At 41.7% G+C, this 21,293-nt stretch overlaps 1 protein-coding gene across 1 annotated transcript in view; it reads right to left on the reverse strand.

The window, feature by feature from the left end:
* Positions 1 to 5,240: 5,240 nt before the first annotated feature.
* Positions 5,241 to 21,293, reverse strand: part of LOC110502386 (melanopsin-A-like) — a 72,002-nt gene continuing 55,949 nt past the window's right edge. The window contains exons 8-10 of the mRNA XM_021580372.3: positions 19,328 to 19,523; positions 19,081 to 19,251; positions 5,241 to 5,583 (exon numbers count right to left, since the gene is read on the reverse strand). Coding sequence (XP_021436047.2) covers positions 5,350 to 5,583; positions 19,081 to 19,251; positions 19,328 to 19,523 — 601 coding nt within the window. The 3' untranslated portion in view covers positions 5,241 to 5,349. The remainder of the gene's footprint in view (positions 5,584 to 19,080; positions 19,252 to 19,327; positions 19,524 to 21,293) is intronic.

Below are 21,293 nucleotides of genomic sequence, written 5' to 3' on the forward strand. Positions count from 1 at the left end.
AGATCAGAACCTAATAAGAAACCTAGAAAGGAACCAGGCTCTGAGGTGTGGCCAGTCCTCTTCTGGCTATGCCGGGTGGAGATTATAACAGAACATGGCCAAGATGTTCAAACGTTCATAGATGACCAGCAGGGTCAGATAATAATAATCACAGTGGTTATAGAGGGTGCAAAAGGTCAGCACCTCAAGAGTAAATGTCAGTTGGCTTTTCATAGCCGATCATTCAGAGTTAGAGACAGCAGGTGCGGTAGAGAGAGAGTCCAAAACAGCAGGTTTTGGCCATTGGCCACATACTTTGGGCTCAGAGGGTATTTAATGAGAACAAAGAAGATACCAAAGACATCCATAATTCTTCACCCCTAGGTCCGGGACAAGGTAGCACGTCCAGTGAACAGGTCAGGGTTCCATAGCTGCAGGCAAAATAGTTGAAACTGGAGCAGCAGCATGACTAGGTGGACTGGGGTCAGCAAGGAGTCATCAGGCCAGGTAATCCTGAGGCATGGTCCTTGGGCTCAGGTCTTCCAAGAGAAAGAGAGAGAATTAGAGGGATCCTACTTAGATTCACACAGGACACCAGATAAGACAAGAGAAATACTCCAGATGTAACAGACTGACCTTAGCCCCCCGCACAAACTATTGCAACATTATTACTGGAGGATGAGACAGGAGGGGTCAGGATGGGGTTATATCCTGCCTGTTTGGCCCTGTCCGGGGGTATCGTCGGAAAGGGCCAAACAGGCAGGATATAACCCCACCCACTTTGCCAAAGCACAGCCCCCACACCACTAGAGGGATATCTTCATCCACCATCTTCAAATACTTTCCATTGTCAGGAGACCGTATCCGACATCAACACATTCCTTCTTTGGTCAATGTTCAATTAGCAACATGAAAAGGTTTAGGATGCCAATGTCATGTGCAATGGAAACTCATTTTATCATACGCATTCTTCTCATACACATTGAAAAACGCACACGTTTATCAGTTCACACACTTAAGGGTGTACAGGCCCACTGCTTTTGTCATCTGAGATTTCCTGTCACTTATCTACGGAGGGAATGCTTTAAAAATAACCTGCATAACTCTTTCCCTGTCTCCCTCTCACCCTATGTCCTTCTTTCGCTCCCTGTCTCCCTCTCACCCTCTGTCCTTCTTTCGCTCCCTCTCACCCTGTCCTATTCCCTCACGCATTTGTAGTCACACACATATATACACGCAAAGACTATTTTCATCAACTGTATGGCTCTGAGTATTGATCCTATAGGTGTTTTGCAGTTCAACCTCCTACCAAAGAAGATTAGGTCAGTTCTGCAAGTGGCCAATGGCCACATACTTTGGGCTCAGAGTGTATTTAATGAGAACAAAGAGGATAACAAAGCCATACATGATTCTTCATCCCTAAATTCACTACTTGGGGCCATACATTTGCTGTTTCACAAGGCCCAGCCACCTATAAGCGTCCCTCACCCGGCTCAGGAGATCAGAGGTTTTAAGGGAAGACCTCTGTATTTGTGTGTGCGTGCCAGTGCATGTGTGTGTGTGCATGTCTTCACACAGCAGCCTCTTGATAACAGCGTTCCACACCAGACCTCCAGGGAGAGAAGTCAATGAGATAATGACTGCTGACAGGAAGTGGGGAACGGGGGAAAAAGAGACTGGAGAAACCTCTAATGGTGAGGAAGTTGCGACAACCACATACTGTGCAGAGTGGTGTAATTGCAATTTTACATTTGAAATGAGATTATGAGATATATGTGGACCTAAGCTGTAAAAACTTCTCAAATTGAATATTTTATTATCTTTTATTTACCTTTTGTATTTGTACAATACTTCAAAAAATACTGATGCATCACAAGGGGAAGGATACATTGAGTAAAATGTATTTATTTAGAAAAATAAATTAGAACAACACTGATTGGACATACTATAGGCAAAGTAACAAATCTACAATAAATAATTTTTCATATTTCTAAACATATCGTCCTTTTCCTGTAAGATTGTAAGCTTGTCAATAATGCAAACACACAAACAAATGTAGAATTAAAATGGGATTTAAGCTCAACACCATTATACTACAGAACAACAAAATAGATTGTAACTTGCCATTTGATAAGACTGAATAACATTTATTTGGAAAACATACCGCAATTGAATCTATTTTAGAAACATTTTCACCTCTGAGATACTGAGAGCAGGGGGTGAAAATGAGTTTTCACCGTTAGGATTACTTTTGAATCAACCTTTCAATCCTTTTCCAACTGGAATGAAGCTGAACTCCTGCCTACTTTTCTGGCCAGGCGAAGTTGTGAATCACTAACCACGTTTCCATCCAGTTGTTATGCGAGTACAAGTCATACAATATAAAATAAATCAATACAGTTGTGAGCCTGTGATGTAATTAGGAGGTGTTGGTAAAATTGTATAAATGTTGACAGATCATATAATTACCATCATATCGGAGAAAACTTGGAGTCATGCCATATGGTGTATGATCCTCCCACTTTGATTCGGGAAACCATGCAGTTTTATTAGGCTACAGATTAAATAAATTCTGATTACCTTCAAACGCCTTTCCAATAAATAAAGAGGGTCTTATTCGGGTGATATGATGATCGATGCTTGACTGCCGTTTGACAAATAAAAAGTATCCATATTCATCTCATGTAAACATTTTTTTTTAAGAGTTTAAAATGCGATGGAAACACATTGAACTTTAGATTTTGATTCGGTAAATGAAAACTTAAGCAAAAAAGTACTTTTTTTTGTGCACTACCTCATCACATGCTGATTTTTTAAAATCAGCAACAAGTCCGTTTGCTAAAAACACTCCACTGATGAAAAAAAATAGATTTTTTTATGTTTGCATGAACATCTGTTACCAATTAGATGGAAACCTGGCCACTGGGAACACTATTTACACCTCACTGTGGTGCTTAATCATATTAGCTAGCATGTAGCAAGTTAAATAATACATTTCACACCTCAGAATGGTGGGTCACTATGTAGGACAGTTTCCCTTTCCCAAAACAGTATATGGATGCCACTGCCCACTGAGTTGCCAGTAAAACATAACCAAGCATACAAGATCTGACAAACAGGATTTCATGATAGAGCGCCAATGCAATTGCCAAGGAGTAATTTTATGGGCAATCAAGGGTATATTTACTCTGATGTATCAATCAGCAGGACGTGTTTTTCCCACTTCCTGGGGACAAGGCTCAGTGGGAAACATCCTGTATCTCACTGAGGTACAGGGTGTTTATCTGCTCATACGGGCAGATAAGTTGCAAACACTGGGGGGGGGGGGGGGGGGGGGGGTCATTTTCTGTTCGCATTCGACCATTCCAAATTGGAAAACAAAACAAACACCTCTTGCACTTCGCTCAATATTTTATGTTTTATGTTTCTGAGCTATTATAGACTAAGGTGAAATCTTTCATATTCTATAATATCATTATAGTCACATGTATTATAGTTGTGCTCTGTATTGAAACTCACTACAGACCCATTTTAGTGTAAGCTATTTAACAGCCGAGGTATAACCAACAATAATATCCCTTTTGCCCACCCATACAAGCACAGGGAATATTGGAACCATCATCCGTTATTTCAACTGTTCCATTAGAGCACTTAGCTCCATAATGAATTGTCTGATACCGATTCTCCCATGAATTACAATCACAAAGACCCCCGCGGTACAGAAATATAAATACGTATGATTATCTTACTGTGGAAATCTTTTTAAAATATTGAAAATGTTGTAAATTCAATACTTACTGGTAATAAATGTAGCTTCTTACAAAGCAAATTCAATTTTACATTGCGTTATTACAAGCATAATCTAAAAAGCAGGAGACCATAATAAATAGGAGACCAGACACTCAACAGATGCACATGGACTGTTTACCTGTACATATGAATACCACTTTTTGTGTTCTCATTACAAGTGTTATCAATCACTCTCAACCATTGTGTCCTGTAGCCTGTCAGTCTATTTGGTTCCATCAAAACACAGTAGTATTAGTTAACACTAGTCTGGTGATTGAAGTCAGAGGAACGGATGAGAAACTGAGGCTGGAATTCAAATCCGCCATAGATAATGTTATTGCAGTGTCTTTGTTTACCAACTAAGCTACTGCCCATGGACCAACCACTTCTTATTCTGTAAACTGGACGCATCTACAATAGTTAAAACCATTCAGTGATTTGTCTATGGGGAAAAGAGCTATACTGCGTAAATACAGCAATATAATACTCTATTACCATCCAGAAGGAATTTGTCTTGCTCAATCAAATTGCAGGTTCTATCGAATTCAGCCCTGAGTTGTGGATTTATTGTGCAGCGTCCTACACATTCTAATGCTCAAGACATTTAAGGCCAGGGTATTGATTGAAGTCCTTAATGTGGGTCCAGGCTGTAGTCAGCCCAGATCCTGTCACACAGGCCACGGGCCTCGAGAAAGAATCTGGGCTGACTACAGCCTAGACCCACATTAAGGACTTCAATCAATACCCTGGACCAGTGGTTCTCCAACCTCTCCCCGGGGAACACCAGACTCTTCACAATTTTGTTGTAACCGTGAACTACTGTAACTCACCAGATTCACATAGTCAAGGGCTTGATGATTAATTTACTATTTGAATCAGGTGTGCAAGCTGTGGAATAGTTGAATTACATTGAACAGCTGGGGGGCCCCGGTGAGAGGTTTGAGAACCCCTGCCCTAGACAGCCTGACATTTCCAGCATCTCCCAGCTAAGATAGATTCCAGCTCAGCCTCTTTTAGTCATGTCTGCATTACTTCACACAATAGTTCTACTTAATCGGTTTCAGCCTTTAGCAGATCTTAGATGAGGGGACCTGGGCTAGGGGAAATGTTTGAAATGGGTTTGAAACAGTTGGGCTGCTGTCTGATTTTACAGACGTCCTTACGATTGTAGCTCACTCAAGAGGACCAGGTGAAAGCTTAGCAGACGACACAACCAATCCCATTTCCCATTCCCCCCCCCCACTGTGGCCTCCCTGTTGATGGCGGAGTACATTGATTTAGTTTTATGGTACTTTTCCCTGACATTTTGCAATGTGGTGTAGAGAACAGTATGTTGAGACCTGAAATTAGTTCCTGGTTCGGGGGCCCCATGGCGGCTGGATCCCCAAAGCGACCGTTTATGTCGCATGCTTGGAGCCGGCCCTGGTTGTACCACATTAACAAAACAACAAAACAAAACCTTTTCAGTAAAGAACGTACAGCAAGAGTATTCACATGGGGGTTAACTTGACTTGTAGAAAAGTTTCATGTTGAGTACAGACCCTGGCATTTATTATAATTTATCATGTACTGTGGTTGTGATCAGATGAGTGGTGTAGAGGCATCACTGGGAAGTGTTGACCTCTGCTGGACACTCTCCTGTGGCTCCTTAATAACAGACCCCACATCTATACTGCCATTGGATGGCCTTGTACGGGAACCACGGGAACTGGCCCTAAGGACAGGTAAGAAAGGACTGGTCTCGGAGGTGATGATGATGCTGGGAATCTGGCCAATCATTCCTCTCGTTACGATGGCGTCTGACGAATCACCAGCCTGTCGAAGTCAAACAAAAGGTGAGATGAGAAACAATGAACATAAAATGCCAAATGATAGATTTTTGCACCCAATTATCTATGCAACATGGCAATTTGGATTCCTGGTTTAATATTATTTTCCCTAAAAGATTGTCTTGTATCCTTCGAAGCAAATCTCAAAGATATCTTTTCCTTTGTCTCCAGCAAAGTCATGTTTTTGCGGTATGGGAGAAAAGGGACAAAAGATAGAGCTAGAAACACCATATTTTACGACAAACAATTTATATACAGTATGTCCTCTACTATTAGCAACTGTAATTTCCTTTCTAGGGTAAATTAGTTGAAATTAAATACACAGAGAACAGAACGGAACATTACTTTTGTGCCTGACGACGGGGCAGGTATTAAAGGCGCTACATGGTCAACCCGACATTTTCATTGGCCATGCAGCATTTACGTGATACAGCCTCTACAGAAGTCGGCTTAAATTGGCTTTAACACAGCTTTGGAACAGCTGGCAAGAAGTGCGCAATATATGTATTATCGCCATGTTTATTGTTTGAAATGCTCATTACTTTAAACAAATGTACTTTTAGCCATAATTTCATGTTTGTGTCGATTTGAATAATTCATGCTGTAAGTTAGAAATTGTAATTTAAAATTAACCATGCGTCAACATCGCCTTACAATATTAATTGGACTAAAATTAATCACATCATCTCACTTCAATGGGAATGTAGTAAGATATGTTTTTCACCATTTTCAATTACTATTCATGCGTAGTCCTACCAACCAGGTGCCCTCCAGCTGTCCTTGCCATGCGCGTTACTCATGTCTTGATAGAATCAACGTTTTTATACTTTTCACAAACGGCAAACTCATCATGCTTATCACATTTCTATGGTTTGACCACCAGAATCATAATGATATATATATTTTTTAAACACTAACCTGTCCATAAAAGCTTATGTGAGAAGCTGATGGATCAAGTCAATTGATTAAGGCATTATTCTAATGATGCCATATATCATTTTCAAACATTCAGTCACTTGTTGATATTTTGCTAACTTTACAAAAGCAATATGAACTAGAGGAGACATTGGCCTGTGCTTAAATGTTATTTTATTCCAGGTCATCAGTTAACATTGTGTTACTTTCGTCCCAGGTCATCAGTTAACATTGTGTTACTTTCGTCCCACCCGTATCTCCTGTAACTTCTCCCAGGCTAACACCCAAGACTAGCTATTATAATACTTGAAACCTTTGCTGTCATTTAGTTAAGAAAATGACATAAGAAAATGTCAGTTTTGTCAACAACTCTTCAACCAAAAATCCCTTCCAGGTCCGTTTAAATTGTTGTTGTTTTTTTAATTCGCTCAAAACCACTTTTTGTTGATAATTTGGCGATACATGGGTAGACTGGGTTGTTTTTTTTGTTTTTTTTGCAGGGACCTCGTCCTCCACATTAGTAATGGGATGACTTCACTATGTCATTCTAGCTTCTATGTTATCTGAGAAAAGTGTTATGTTCACCCGCCTTACTTTCATTCCGACTCTCCTCCACCTACAATCTAAATCAAATCAAATTTTATTTGTCACATACACATGGTTAGCAGATGTTAATGCGAGTGTAGCGAAATGCTTGTGCTTCTAGTTCCGACAATGCAGTAATAACAAGTAATCTAACTAACAATTCCAAAACTACTGTCTTGTACACAGTGTAAGGGGATAAAGAATATGTACATAAGGATATATGAATGAGTGATGGTACAGAGCAGCATAGGCAAGATACAGTAGATGGTATCGAGTACAGTATGTACAAATGAGATGAGTATGTAAACAAAGTGGCATAGTATAGTATAAAGTGGCTAGTGATACATGTATTACATAAGGATACCGTCAATGATATAGAGTACAGTATATACGTATGCATATGAGATGAATAATGTAGGGTAAGTAACATTTATATAAGGTAGCATTGTTTAAAGTGGCTAGTGATATATTTACATCATTTCCCATCAATTCCCATTATTAAAGTGGCTGGAGTTGAGTCAGTGTCAGTGTGTTGGCAGCAGCCACTCAGTGTTAGTGGTGGCTGTTTAACAGTCTGATGGCCTTGAGATAGAAGCTGTTTTTCAGTCTCTCGGTCCCAGCTTTGATGCACCTGTACTGACCTCGCCTTCTGGATGATAGCGGGGTGAACAGGCAGTGGCTCGGGTGGTTGATGTCCTTGATGATCTTTATGGCCTTCCTGTGACATCGGGTGGTGTAGGTGTCCTGGAGGGCAGGTAGTTTGCCCCCGGTGATGCGTTGTGCAGACCTCACTACCCTCTGGAGAGCCTTACGGTTGAGGGCGGTGCAGTTGCCATACCAGGCGGTGATACAGCCCGCCAGGATGCTCTCGATTGTGCATCTGTAGAAGTTTGTGAGTGCTTTTGGTGACAAGCCGAATTTCTTCAGCCTCCTGAGGTTGAAGAGGCGCTGCTGCGCCTTCTTCACGATGCTGTCTGTGTGAGTGGACCAATTCAGTTTGTCTGTGATGTGTATGCCGAGGAACTTAAAACTTGCTACCCTCTCCACTACTGTTCCATCGATGTGGATAGGGGGGTGTTCCCTCTGCTGTTTCCTGAAGTCCACAATCATCTCCTTAGTTTTGTTGACGTTGAGTGTGAGGTTATTTTCCTGACACCACACTCCGAGGGCCCTCACCTCCTCCCTGTAGGCCGTCTCATCGTTGTTGGTAATCAATCTGTACATGTAACAATGCGCTGGTTACTTAAAGGGATACTTTGGCAATGAAGCCCTTTATCTACTTCCCCAGAGTCAAATGAACACATATATACTATTTGTATGTCTCTGCATCCAGTATGAAGGAAGTTAGAGGTAGTTTGACAAGCCAATGCTAACTGGAAGCCAGTCATTGTGTTAACAGTATTTAGCAATTGCGTAACACTAGTTAGCAACTTCCTTTTTTAAATAAAATGTAACCCCTATTTTACCAGGTAAGTTGACTGAGAACACATTCTCATTTACAGGAACGACCTGGGGAATAGTTACAGGGATGAATGAACCAATTGTAAGCTGAGGATGATTAGGTGACCATGATGGTATGTGGGTCAGATTGGGAGTTTAGCCAGGACACCAGGGTTAACACCCCTACTCTTACAATAAGTACCATGGGATTTTTAGTGACCACAGAAAGTCAGGACACCCGTTTTAACATCCCATCTGAAAAACAGCACCCTACACAGGGAAATATTCCCAATCACTGCCCTGGTGAATTGGGATATTATTATTATTTGTATTTTTTTTACCTGAGGAAAAGGTGCCTCCTACTGGCCCTCCAACACCACTTCCAGCAGCATCTGGTCTCCCATCCAGGACCAACCCTGCTTAGCTTCATAAGCAAGCCAGCAGTGGGATGCAGGGTGGTATGCTTCTGGTAAAGCAGAAACCAAAAATGAGTTCATCTGACTCTGGGGAAGTAGGAAAAGGGCTTCATTGCCAAAATCCCGAAGTATCCCTTTCAGACAAGAAGGTTACAGAAACAACAGTAGGAAGGTTTGTTGGGGAGAATGGGTGGGCACATAACGCAAACTTCTAGCAATCGAAAGGTTGCATGTTCAAATCGTGTCAGGGACAACTTAAGTATCTTAGCTAATTAACAACTTTAGCTAACCACAGCCATAACTTTTTGCAACTACTTAGCATGTTAGCTACCCTTACCCCTAACCCAGCGAACATTAGCCACAAATGCTAACGCAACCAGACTGTATGATCACTAAGACGTATGATACAGTAAGACTACTTTTCCACCACCGGACCATTCGTAACATATCATAAAATTGGAGGAAGTACTGTAATATATCATCAGAAATGGAGGGACTCAAGAAAAGTAATATAATGTGAATGAGTGTGAGAAAGTATTGTTGTCTCTGCAGCTCAGAGTGAAAGTCTGTCTCACGTCATTACAATCTGCCACTGCCATTCCTGCTCTGACATTATCAGCACTGACTACAAATTAAAGAGCAAGTGGCAATATTTCTCCCCCTGTAGGCCTAGCCTGCCATGAGGCATGTCACAGAACAGTTAATTATGTCTCTCATTGATAAGGATGGTTAATCTGCTGTGACATTTGAGATTAAACTGCAGTGATTTAATAAGTCATCCACATGCCTGCTGTCTGCTCATGGCCAAACCCTGCCAGACCTCACAGGAATGCATTAGCATCCGTCAACACTAAACACACGGAGGCTAGGGCGGAAATAAAAATGATGAATCGTCTTTGGCTAAGGGAAGACACTATGGGAAACCATTACCTAGCTGGGCTAAAAAAACAGGGAAGACATGTCATGTTATATTGCAGACTCAGCCAAGGTTTAGTAGTGCTGTTTTTTTGTCTATTGGAGGTAGGTAAATGGCCACAATGGTCGATACAAAACAAGCAGAATTGACTGACACTTTTGACATTATTAGTACTTACAGCTAGAGGCAAGCTGCAGTGCCTGTGGCCTATACCTGTCATGGAAATGTCATTCAGAGCTCTAGAAGATACACAATTCAGGACTTTGAGGTTGGTTCCTGCTATCATAATGAGTGACATATTGTAATTATGCTGTGAGTCACTTCAATGTTACACTCAATTAAATACCAGTCACATGTAAGTAAAGGGTTTCTAACACAATTTAGCCTTCATCAAATATTTTATCTTGAATGGGCGGATGGCGACCACAATAATCAGTCCATGTGACACGGTATTACGCATCTCCAAACATTTATCAAGTCACACCACAGATCACTTGTTACCAAGGCCCAAAGCTGTTAGACCATCTAAAACACTCAGGTTTAACTCAACCATTAAATTAAGAGGCAAAGAGGATTTTCTAATTCAACCTGAAAGAGCGAATGTCCCTAAAAACCAACTAATCCCTTTGAAAATGGCCTATGTGGCATCAATATGAGTCAGAAACATTTATTCTAGTGTAAATATTGACTACAAAGTGTACTGTAAATAGGATCATTTTGGTCATAGTCATTCTCGCCTAAAACAGAGTTTGGAACGAGTAAATGAAGGTTGGGTTTGGATTACAATTATGTCAACAAATCATGCCCCCTTTTGCCAAGCTCCACATGCAAATCGCCTCTTCACTTCCCTTCATTGAATTGGGCTCCGTTGATTCATCGCACCCAACATGTTCAAAGGATCATGGCCGTTTTAGACTGAAAAGCCCTACACCGAATGACCATGAAATGCAGGATTTTGATTATCATTATCATCGCTAGCATAGCTGAAGTTCACTAGCTAGCTGGCTAATGTTAGCCTACCTCAATACAACTCAGATTTTGCTTGGAAACATGATAACATTTCAAAATAATATTTTTTTGTCATTATTGTGATGTGGCCAGATTGACTTTAGATGCACTATAACCTTAGCCAGCTAACTAAGATTGAGGGAACCACTGTATCTTAGCTAGCTAACATTAGTATTGCTAGCTATTTTTGACTAACTTTGCTAGTAACAGTAATGGCAAAGTTGTTTCCTACTAATTTGCCTACTTTAGCAATATCATTGTATTTCCATGTCACTAAGTTAGTGTAATTTAGACGAAACAGTCACATTAGCCACCGAGGTGCAACCCATGTGAAGGGCAGAAATAAATATTGGATGCAGCCATGTTGCCACTAGCTAGCTCTTTTCTGACTACAACAGTTGACTAACTAGCAGCAACAAACTCAAACCAACCCAGGGCCATAGCAAAATATGTCACAGTTGGTTGCAAAGTGTAACGGCTTCACCGGCCTCAATCTAATCCAACGGAGCCAGTCAGTCTACATCTGTAAAGCATTAAATTAGCTTCCAAATAAGATTATGTTATTTCTCAAGTTGTCTTATAATTGAGGGAGGATGACAATTGTTGACCCTGTTTTTCTGTTGTGCAAAGTGCAGAGTTGGGTGCCAGACTGATCTCCGGGTCATGAACAGATTCTACCAGAAGGAGACCTACCAGAAGGAGTAAGGTGGGTATCATAACATGTCCGTCAATGTGATTGCAGCGGTTTACCGACCTCCGAAAATCATTTCATTCACTGTTTCACTCGCTATTTTCACAACTTGTCAGACAAGACCTCAGAATAAAAGTGTGTCATGCGACACAAGTACCCTTGTGACACCTCCTCCGTTGTCTCGTTCGACTTATGAAAAGGACACGCCACTATGAGGCCTCTGATAGTGACTCCAACAAGGGCTGGTCATTTGTCTTATGTAAAACGTTGTATTAAAAAATACCTGGCTTGATAAACTAGCAGGTTCATTCCCCAGCCAAGCAGATACAACTAGTAGAATACTTTTGGTTGTGAAATGTATTTGCAAAAAGCTTTGTCCTTTCTAAAGAACAAAATACAATTTAACACTTGGCTGTCTATTTTATCACCCTATCATAGGTACTCCCAGTCAACACCACCTCATAAAATTGTCGTCTGCAGTTGTTCGAGAGATGTCCAGTTTGCAGCTGAACATGCAGCATAGAGAAGACCAGCAAGGGGGCACTCATCAGCATCATGCAGACACCCTCTCTGTGAGCGTTCCTATGAATGGAACAGTAGCCACATGTTGGCAAGTATCCAGCCAGCAACATTCACCTGTCAGCGGCAACAGCTTTCACAGGGTCATCATTTGTTCACAACCCACTTAATTTCTTTGATACATTTGATAACCCAATTGTGAAACATAATTTCATCTAAAAAGACACTATTCGTTGCTTTTTTTTTTTTTTTTACTTCTTAGATGCATATAATGTCCAGGGCATAACCTAGTCTGGTGGAACCAGCCTGATTGTCTGAAGTGAAATAGAAAGGTAAACACAGTGATCAGGTAGGTTCCACCAGGTTATTCAAAACCACCATTGATAATGTGATCAGTGCTCTGTGTGTATGTGTCATCTATCCCTAACTGCCATTGGTAATAGAACAGTGACTGTGTTCACAGATGCATGAGATGCAGCGAGACCTGGCACTGAACACATCCACAATGAGGTGATCACAAATGTCCAGTAATAGCAACTCCCTTTTTTGTGCGTCCCTGCTGAACAATGCCTCAACTCTGCCTATTTCTACAGATTGACTGGAGATGCTTTTGCCAGACGGCAGCCTCAGTTGTTTGATGGGGAGACCATAATTGAATAGGTTTAATCTGTTTTTGCAATATGTTTGTGTGTCAGATATCACATATCCCTAACTGCCATTGGTAATAGAATAGTGACCGTGTATGTGTCAGTGGAGGCTGGTGACTTTAAAAAACAGGAGGATGGGAGACCCACGCTATAATCTAGGACCCTACGGAGACGACAAAGCATGTTTCAAAAATGGTGAAAGACTCATTATTTTAACCTAAAGCATTTAATAAAGACATTTATAGTACCATATTATGGGGAATAGGAATGAGAGGGCTACTTACATTTAGTTGGGAAGGGATCACAGCAGTGATTGTATGAGGGTATGAGGCATGAGTTGAGGTGTTCAGAGGTGTGATTTCAGTGCAGGACAGGGTTTGAGGTGACCAAAAGTATGTGTACACCTGCTTGTAAAACATCTAATTCCAAAATCATGGGCATTAATATGGAGTTGGTCCCCCTTTGCTGCTATAACAGCCTGCACTCTTCTGGGAAGGCTTTCCACTAGATGTTGGAACATTGCTGTGGGGACTTGCTTCCATTCAGCCATAAGAGCATTAGTGAGGTTGGGCACTTATGTTGGGTGATTAAGCCTGGCTCGCAGTCAGCGTTCCAATTCATCTCGAAAGTGTTCAATGGGTTTGAGGTCAGGGCTCTGTGCAGGCCAGTCAAGTTCTTCCACACCGATCTCGACAAACCGTCTAAAATGTAATTGTATGCTGTAGCGTTAAGATTTCCCTTCATTGGAACTAAGGGGCCTAGCCCAAACCATGAAAAACAGCCCCAGACCACTATTCCTCTACCAAAACTTTACAGTTGGCACTATGCAATCGGGCAGGTAGCGTTCTCCTGGCATCCGCCAAACCCAGATTTGTCCGCCAGACTGCCAGATGGTAAAGCGTGATTCATCACTCCAGAGAACACGTTTCCACTGCTCCAGGGTCCAATAGAGACAAGCTTTACACCCCTCTAGCCGACGCTTGACATTGCGCATGGTGATCTTAGGCTTGTGTGCGGCTGCTTGGCCATGGAAACCCATTTCATGACGCTCCCGTTATTGTGCTGACGTTGCTTCCAGAGGCAGTTTGAAACTTGGTAATGAGTGTTGCAACCAAGGACAGACGATTTTTACATGCTACGCGCTTCAGCGCTCGGCAGTCCCATTCTGTTAGCTTCTGTGGCCTACCACCTACCACGCGGCTGAGTCGTTGTTGCTCCTAGATGTTTCCACTTCCCCATAACAGCACTTACAGTTGACCGGAGAAGCTCTAGCATGGCTGTGTGCTCGATTTTATACACTCGTCAGCAACTGGTGTGGAAATATTGAGTCCACTAATTTGAAGGGGTGTCCACATACTTTTGTGTATATAGTGATAGGCTACAAAAGCTATGGGACATTTATTTAAAAAAAAAAAGTTTTATACTAGACCTAATAGCCTATTCGGGGAAAGAAGCAGGCTTGCTCTTGCCAAATGCTGAATGCAAAACAGGCCTACAGCAGCATAGAAAATGCATGTCGGGGAAAGTTGAGGAGAGAAAGTGCATTGTTGTGATAACGTTGTACCGATGCATTGCAAATAGTTGCACAGGACATACAGAGATGAGCACAGTGAAAAAGAAGACCCAAAGGAATTGACAAGCTTTAGAAAAATGGAAATCACTTAAACCACTTCAGCAATGAGGCAATGACATGCTGTGAAAGTTGCAGGCTAAGTGGCATTTTTTGCTTTTGAATTGTTACATTTATATAAGAGTTACTATATTATTTTTCATTAAGCCTAGATGTACATGCATCCTACTGCATTGAAGTATTATTTGCAGTTGTCACTACGACAATGAACACTGAAAGCACTGAAGGGTCACTCTGAACCAGTATCTATCTGTGTGTTACATGCTGACTAGACGGGGGCCGCACATGCGTCCATGTGTGCAGCATCCACACCAGTCGCAATCAGGACATGCAGGTTGAAATATCAAAACGAACTCTGAACCAACTATATTAATTTGGGGACAGGTCGAAACACATTAAACATTCATGAACATTTAGCTAGCTAGCTTGCTGTTGCTAGCTAATTTGTCCTGGGATATAAACATTGGGTTGTTCTTTTACCTGAAATGCACAAGGTCCTTTTTTTCTGTATCTTTGTAGAATTTTTACCCATTGAGTCAACACAAAATCATGTGTTCTCTACTCTGACAATTAATCTACAGATAAAGGGGAAACCTAGTTAGTTTCTAGTAATCTCTTTTTCTTCTGTGGACTTTATATGGCGGTTGGCAACCACTACCAACTGGACTGGAGTGTGGACCTCAGTACATATTTCAATCACCCACGTGGGTATATGCTCCTAAAAACCAATGAGGAAATGGCAGAGATGGGACTTGCAGCACGTCATGCATCAACATAGAACCAAATTCTATTTTAGTGCCTGGCTACGCATACGCACACGAGCAGTTTGGATGAAATTATTGAATAACATGTATGTATACATTTATTTTGCAATGCTCGCACACGCAACGTGTTAGAGACCTCATGAATATCTTGTGGTACCACCTTATAGGCAGAGGCAAGTAGGATGCATTGATCAGTTGATTGACAGGTGCAGGACTCTAAAAGGATAAACGTTCCTCTAGTATGGATACTCACCAATGTTATATAGTTATGTAGCCTATAGTTTATCATTCTAGTTATTGTTACAGTTATTGGCTTGCTGGATGGCCTGGGCCTTAAAGAACTCTACCACAACACAAGTAACGTTATTATCATAATAGAACTAGCCTACTAGTAGGTCTGTCTAGCTAACGATAGTGAGCTTGAATTAAATAAATATAAAATGACACGTATCCACTTGTTTACATGACTTTTATACTTTATAAATGGACTCTTTCAAATAATTTAATCTGGCAAGTTTGCCACCAGCACACTGCAGTAGGGAAGTCAAGTGGAAGTCGAATCCATAATTTCAATTGTTTTGCTGTAGCACATACAGTAGGATCTGAGGGCCCATGCTGAATCTTTTTAGCCTCAAAAGGCGGAAGGGGCATTGTCGTGACCTCTTCACAACTGTGTTGATGTGTGTAGACCATGATAGCTCCTTAGTGATGTGGACAAAGAGGAACTTGAAGCTCTGGACCTGTTCCACAACAGCCCCGTCGATGTGGATGGGGGCGTGCTCGGCCCTCCGTTTCCCGAAGTCCACGATCAGCTCCTTTGCCTTCCTGATGATGTGGAAGAGGTTGTTGTCCTGGCACCACACTGCCAGGTCTCTGACCTCCCCCTGTAGGCTGTCTCGTCGTCGGTGATCAGGCCTACCACTGTTGTGTGTAAACAATGATTGTATTGGAGTCATGTGTGGCCACGCAGTTGTGGGTAAAGAGGGAGTACAGGAGGGGACTAAGCATGCACCCCTGAGCGGCCCCCGTGTTGAGGGTCACCGTGGGAAATGTGTTGTTGCCTACCCTGACCACCTGGGGGGCGGTCCGTCAGGAAGTCCAGGATCCATTGCAGAGGGAGGTGTTTAATCTCAGGGTCCATATTTTAGTGATGGGCTTGGAAGGTACAATGGTGTTGAACGCTGAACTGTAGTCAATGAACAGCATTCTCACATAAGTGTTTGTACAGGTGGGAAAGGGCAGTGTGGAGTGCAATAGAGATTGTGTCGTCTGTGGGTCTGTTGGGGTGGTATGCGAAGTGGAGTGGGTCCAGAGTGTCTGGGATGATGGCGTTGATTTGAGCCATCACCAGCCTTTCAAAGCATTTCATGGCTACAGATGCGAGTGCTATGGGGTGATAGTCATTTAGACAGGTTACCTTGGTGTTTTTGGGCACAGGGACTATGGCGTTCTGCTTGAAACATGTAGGCATTACAGACGGTCAGAGAGAGGTTGAAAATGTCAGTGAAGACACTGGTCAGCGAGTACATGTCCTGGTAATCCGTCTGGCTCTGTGGCCTTGTTTATGTTAACCTGTTTAACTTTTTACTGCAATGGGCTAAATCAGGGTCACACAGAGTATTTCTTGGTCGTCTTAAACAAATCTATTTGGAAACAAACGAAAACACCTCAGACATATGGTTATGGGCTTTAAAAAAAGAAGACACCTGTACCGGATATAGAGTTGAAATGTATTACATTTTGAGTTTACATCCCATATACATCTCAGAAGACTGAAATATAACAAAACGGTTTCACATTGAAACACCGGATTTTCAGCAGCTTTTTTGAGAGAATGTTTATTAATTTTGAAATTATTAAATATATTAATAATGTTTCACCCATGAGGCCACTAGGTAATTTGACTGCAGAAAATGACTTCAGAGACTGTGATCACACAGTAGTCCAGAAAAGCTGGTGCTCTAATGCATTTCAGATAGAGCATAAACCAGCATTGGCCGACCCCTACCGCATTAGAAGTTCAAATCGGAGATAGAAAGTGTAGGCTCTATCGATGATAGAAATAATGACATTCTAATGCATGTTGTCGTGTGAATTTGGATGGGGGGGGGGGGGGGGGGTTATAGCCTATCAGTCTAATCAAAGTGTAGACAATAGAACATCACGCATTTGAGTGTTTGAGTGTATAAAGTCGGCTGTGGCTTCGTTACCTTGTCATGGACACTGCATCCAATGGCAGTGTCTGCGATAAGGTAACGCAAGGAGCTGCTTGTGACGGCTCTAACACGGCTACATCAACTGATATGTGGATGTCGGCTAGCGCGGATCTGATAGAATCTAGTGCCTTGGGGGGGTCAAACCTCTGAATACTGTAATACTGAGGCTCCAACCCAGATGAAAGGCTTTTCAGAGTGAGTGAACAAGGGCAAATGCACCAAAGGGGGACAGTTAATGAACTGTGAGATCGAATCTCTGTCAATAATTGTATCATCATTTTATAACAATATGTTGTAAAGACATTTCCTGGAGTGATTTTCAGTTGATCCGTTGTAACATTCTGTCTGTAATGAGGTGCCAGATTAGTTTAGGAGTCATGCGATTGGCTCACACAAATACAGGGTTGCATTCCAAGCCAAAATAAGGTTTAATTAACCCCCTAAAATCTATTAACGGACCGGTGTGTCAATGTAAGAAACATTATAAACGATCCCATCAAAATCCATCAGTTTAAGTTAGATAGCTGTTTTTTTGCATGGGCTGCGTCTCAATCCACCACCTCCTCCTATGTCGCCCTTCCGCAATCTGATGTGGAAAATGACAGAGCTAGAGCGCTGTTTGTCAGCCCAGAAGACATCCCGAAAATCTCTATTCGCACGAAAACGTCTGTAGCATCTGAGCGGTTTGGCCTAATAATATGACCACTCTATTGAAAGGGGAGACTCTCACAAACATGGTGGTGTTTTGTTCTACGATCCCCACAAGCCCTACAGGACTCGTCTGAAGTCGGTAACGCCCAAAACATTTGGGCTACAAACTAAAGGTAACCCATACAAATGAATGGAAGTATGGAAACAGTTTTGTGCCAAAAAGAAAAAGGGGTTCACTATTTCGTGGGCTTTATTATATCTCCTAGATATAGGAAATACACTTCAAAACCTTATTACTTACGATTTATTTTATTTTTCTATTTTATGAATGTGTTATTTAACACTTTTCTATGGGCTATAGTAGTAAAGACCAAATTCAATATTTTATAAAGGCCAACGGCTTAGCATTTAGATTTGTGGCAGATTAGAGAGAAATCCTTTCTGGTGGAAATTTGGACTTAGTTCTTGCCTAGTCTTATTGCATTACAGTAAAGACAGATTGGTGAAGCTGTTTTCAAGTGTGTTACTGTTTGATTAGGTGTTTCTCAGGTAGAGGCACTGAATATTAGGTACCATTGGTGAGATTAACGTGTATTGATGTTAGGAGTAGAGCATGTGATAGAATTAAAAGTGTCTCAATAATAACTCAATTATAATACAGAATCATAATGTATACCAGTAAGTAATATGCTATTCATTAATCTAAATGTTGATAATATGATCTGTGTGCTCTATTGTCTGATATCTGATCTGAGTTTGATTGGTTACACCTAGGAATTCATATAGGGGCGCATGGGGCTTCCCAGGTCACTCATTACAAGTGACTTGAAGCCGAAGCTACATATCTGTGTGATTTATTTCTATACTTCAGGATTATAACACATAAGTGCAAGTGAGGTGAGATTTTTTTTTTTTTACTTGATGTTGACTCTTACTGACCTCTACTGTGTTAGACAACCATTCACACTGTTCTGCCTTTAGAGCCCAAAATATCCTCTGCGCATTCAGAACATTGTCAAACATGTGGAAGGGAACAGAGAGTAGGCTTGCCGCTTGACTTGCCCTTGCCCTGATGTGTTAGTTACCTTCTCAAAAATGCCAGAGTCGTTGCTCTTCATCTTGGAGTTGAAGCTGGAGGAGCTGTAAGTCTTGAGGGCTGGTAGCTCGGTTGTGTCCTTGCTGATATCACAGGACACCTGGCGGCTAGCCGGCCTGGAGCCCATACTGGAGTGGTCAGCCTCAGTATCTGTCCAGCCCTGGGAGAAGGACCATTACATAACCGACAGACAGACAAACAGACACATACATGTATCGGGACATATTTATCTGTACCGATTCGCTGTCGGAGGCGGAGGAGAGGCGGGACTTGACGGTGCTGGTGCGGCGTAAGCGATCGCTGATGTCGGAGGTCTGGCTGGTGACAGTGGAGCGTCTGGTGGACATGAAGCTGCTTTCGGTGGAGCGCAGGTCACGTCTACGTACACACAGCAACACACCCAGACATGGGATGTACTTGGCTATGGCCATCCTGAAGAGAGAAGGGAGCGGGGAAAATAAGGAGAAGTACCCACATGAAAAAATACTACAGTTTACTATCGAATACCACAGTACTTAGTATCCCTTGATCATGTGTAGTATTTTTATTATAGAATGTCAGTTTCCCAACCCTGGTCCGCAAGTACCCCAACAGTACACATTTTTGTTGTAGCCCTTGACAAACACACCTCCTTAAGCTCATTGAGGGCTTGATGAGTAATTGACAAGTTGAATCAGGTGTCCTTGTCCATGGTTGCAATAAAACAAATGTGCTGTTGGGGGTACTCGACGACCGGGGTTTGGAAACACTCCTGTAGAATACTACAGTACATACTACTGTATTATCCACACAAAAAACACTGTAGTAAATACTACAGTAATGGCCACAAAAACAGTACACTTTTTAAACTATAGTAAATACTGCAACATTGCATTTGCAAATATCACAATTTATGCCACCCATAAGTGAGAAACGTACATGCCAATATGAGGTATTGTAGGTAGACACAGTATGTACATGAAGGTAAAGTGACTAGGCATCAGGATTAGGGCTGTGCGGTGACCATATTACTGCCACACCTGCAGTCATGAGTCATGACCGCAGTAAAATTCCATGTGACCGATGAGTCACTGTAATATCCTTTTATGCACTCTGGACATGCTTTTTTAGTGCCCAACTTGCTGACTACCATCAGGTCCTAATGGGCTGGAACTCAGTTTTCTATTGTCCCTCTAACCACTCTGACATCAATGCAAATGCAGTCGAAAAAAATCACATCAAACACACATCAACAAAACAGTAGGCCTACAGTACTTTTAAAACGCACCTCACTGAAGGCTAATCGATTTGAAGAAAGAACTTCAACAGCAGGTTGAAACTGTGTAAAACATATTGTTTCAAAGCCTAACAACGAAATGGACAGTGCTTTCTAAGATGATGATTCATTCAAAACAACCATATGCATATTAGAGCTTATGCACATGATCAGGATAGATATTAATAAGAGTAAAATAAAGGACAGAGTAGCAGCAGCAGCAGCAAATGATGAGTGTAAAAATGTGTGTGTAATATGAGTGTTATGTGTGTTTGTCTTGTGTCGGAAATGATGACTAACACTGAAAACCCCTGGACATTCAGTACTACAGTGGCCTTCCATTCTAACCCCTCTCACCGGCTGTGTATTCATGTTACCTGATGAAATTGCTATACAATATAATCTTGTTGCCATCTGATGCACAGTCAAATGTCATTAAAGAAAATCAACACAGCAAAGCTCTCCATTTCTGCCATGCCCAAATTGTATTGCTGCTGATGATATCTGGACATTTGCATGTACACCCTGGCCTGTCTACTGTTTCTAGACCCAATTCTGACTTGTTCTCAGATTTCGGCTTCACGGATTTCTGCCCTCGGAAAACCTTGGGTTTTCTTCAAGTTAACACTAGAAGCTTATTACCTGAAATGGATCAATTGAAAGTCTGGATTCACAGCTCCAATCCAGATGTGTTGATCATTACTGAGACATGATTAAGAATGAGTGTTCTAAAACACTGATTTTAATATTTCTGGTTATAAACTTTTTCTGCAAGACAGATCTTCCAAATGTGGTGGAGTGGCAATCTTTACCAAGGAACACCTTCAGTGATCGGTTGTCTCCACCAAGTCTGTCCCCAAACAATCTGATTTGCTGGTTTTAAGCATTCATCTTTCAAATAGCTCTTTGTTGACTGTTGCTGGGTGTTCAAATCAAATTGTATTGGT

This window comes from Oncorhynchus mykiss, chromosome 23 (assembly GCF_057628025.1).
Source record: "Oncorhynchus mykiss isolate SJ-2025 chromosome 23, ASM5762802v1, whole genome shotgun sequence".
NCBI lineage: Eukaryota > Metazoa > Chordata > Actinopteri > Salmoniformes > Salmonidae > Oncorhynchus > Oncorhynchus mykiss.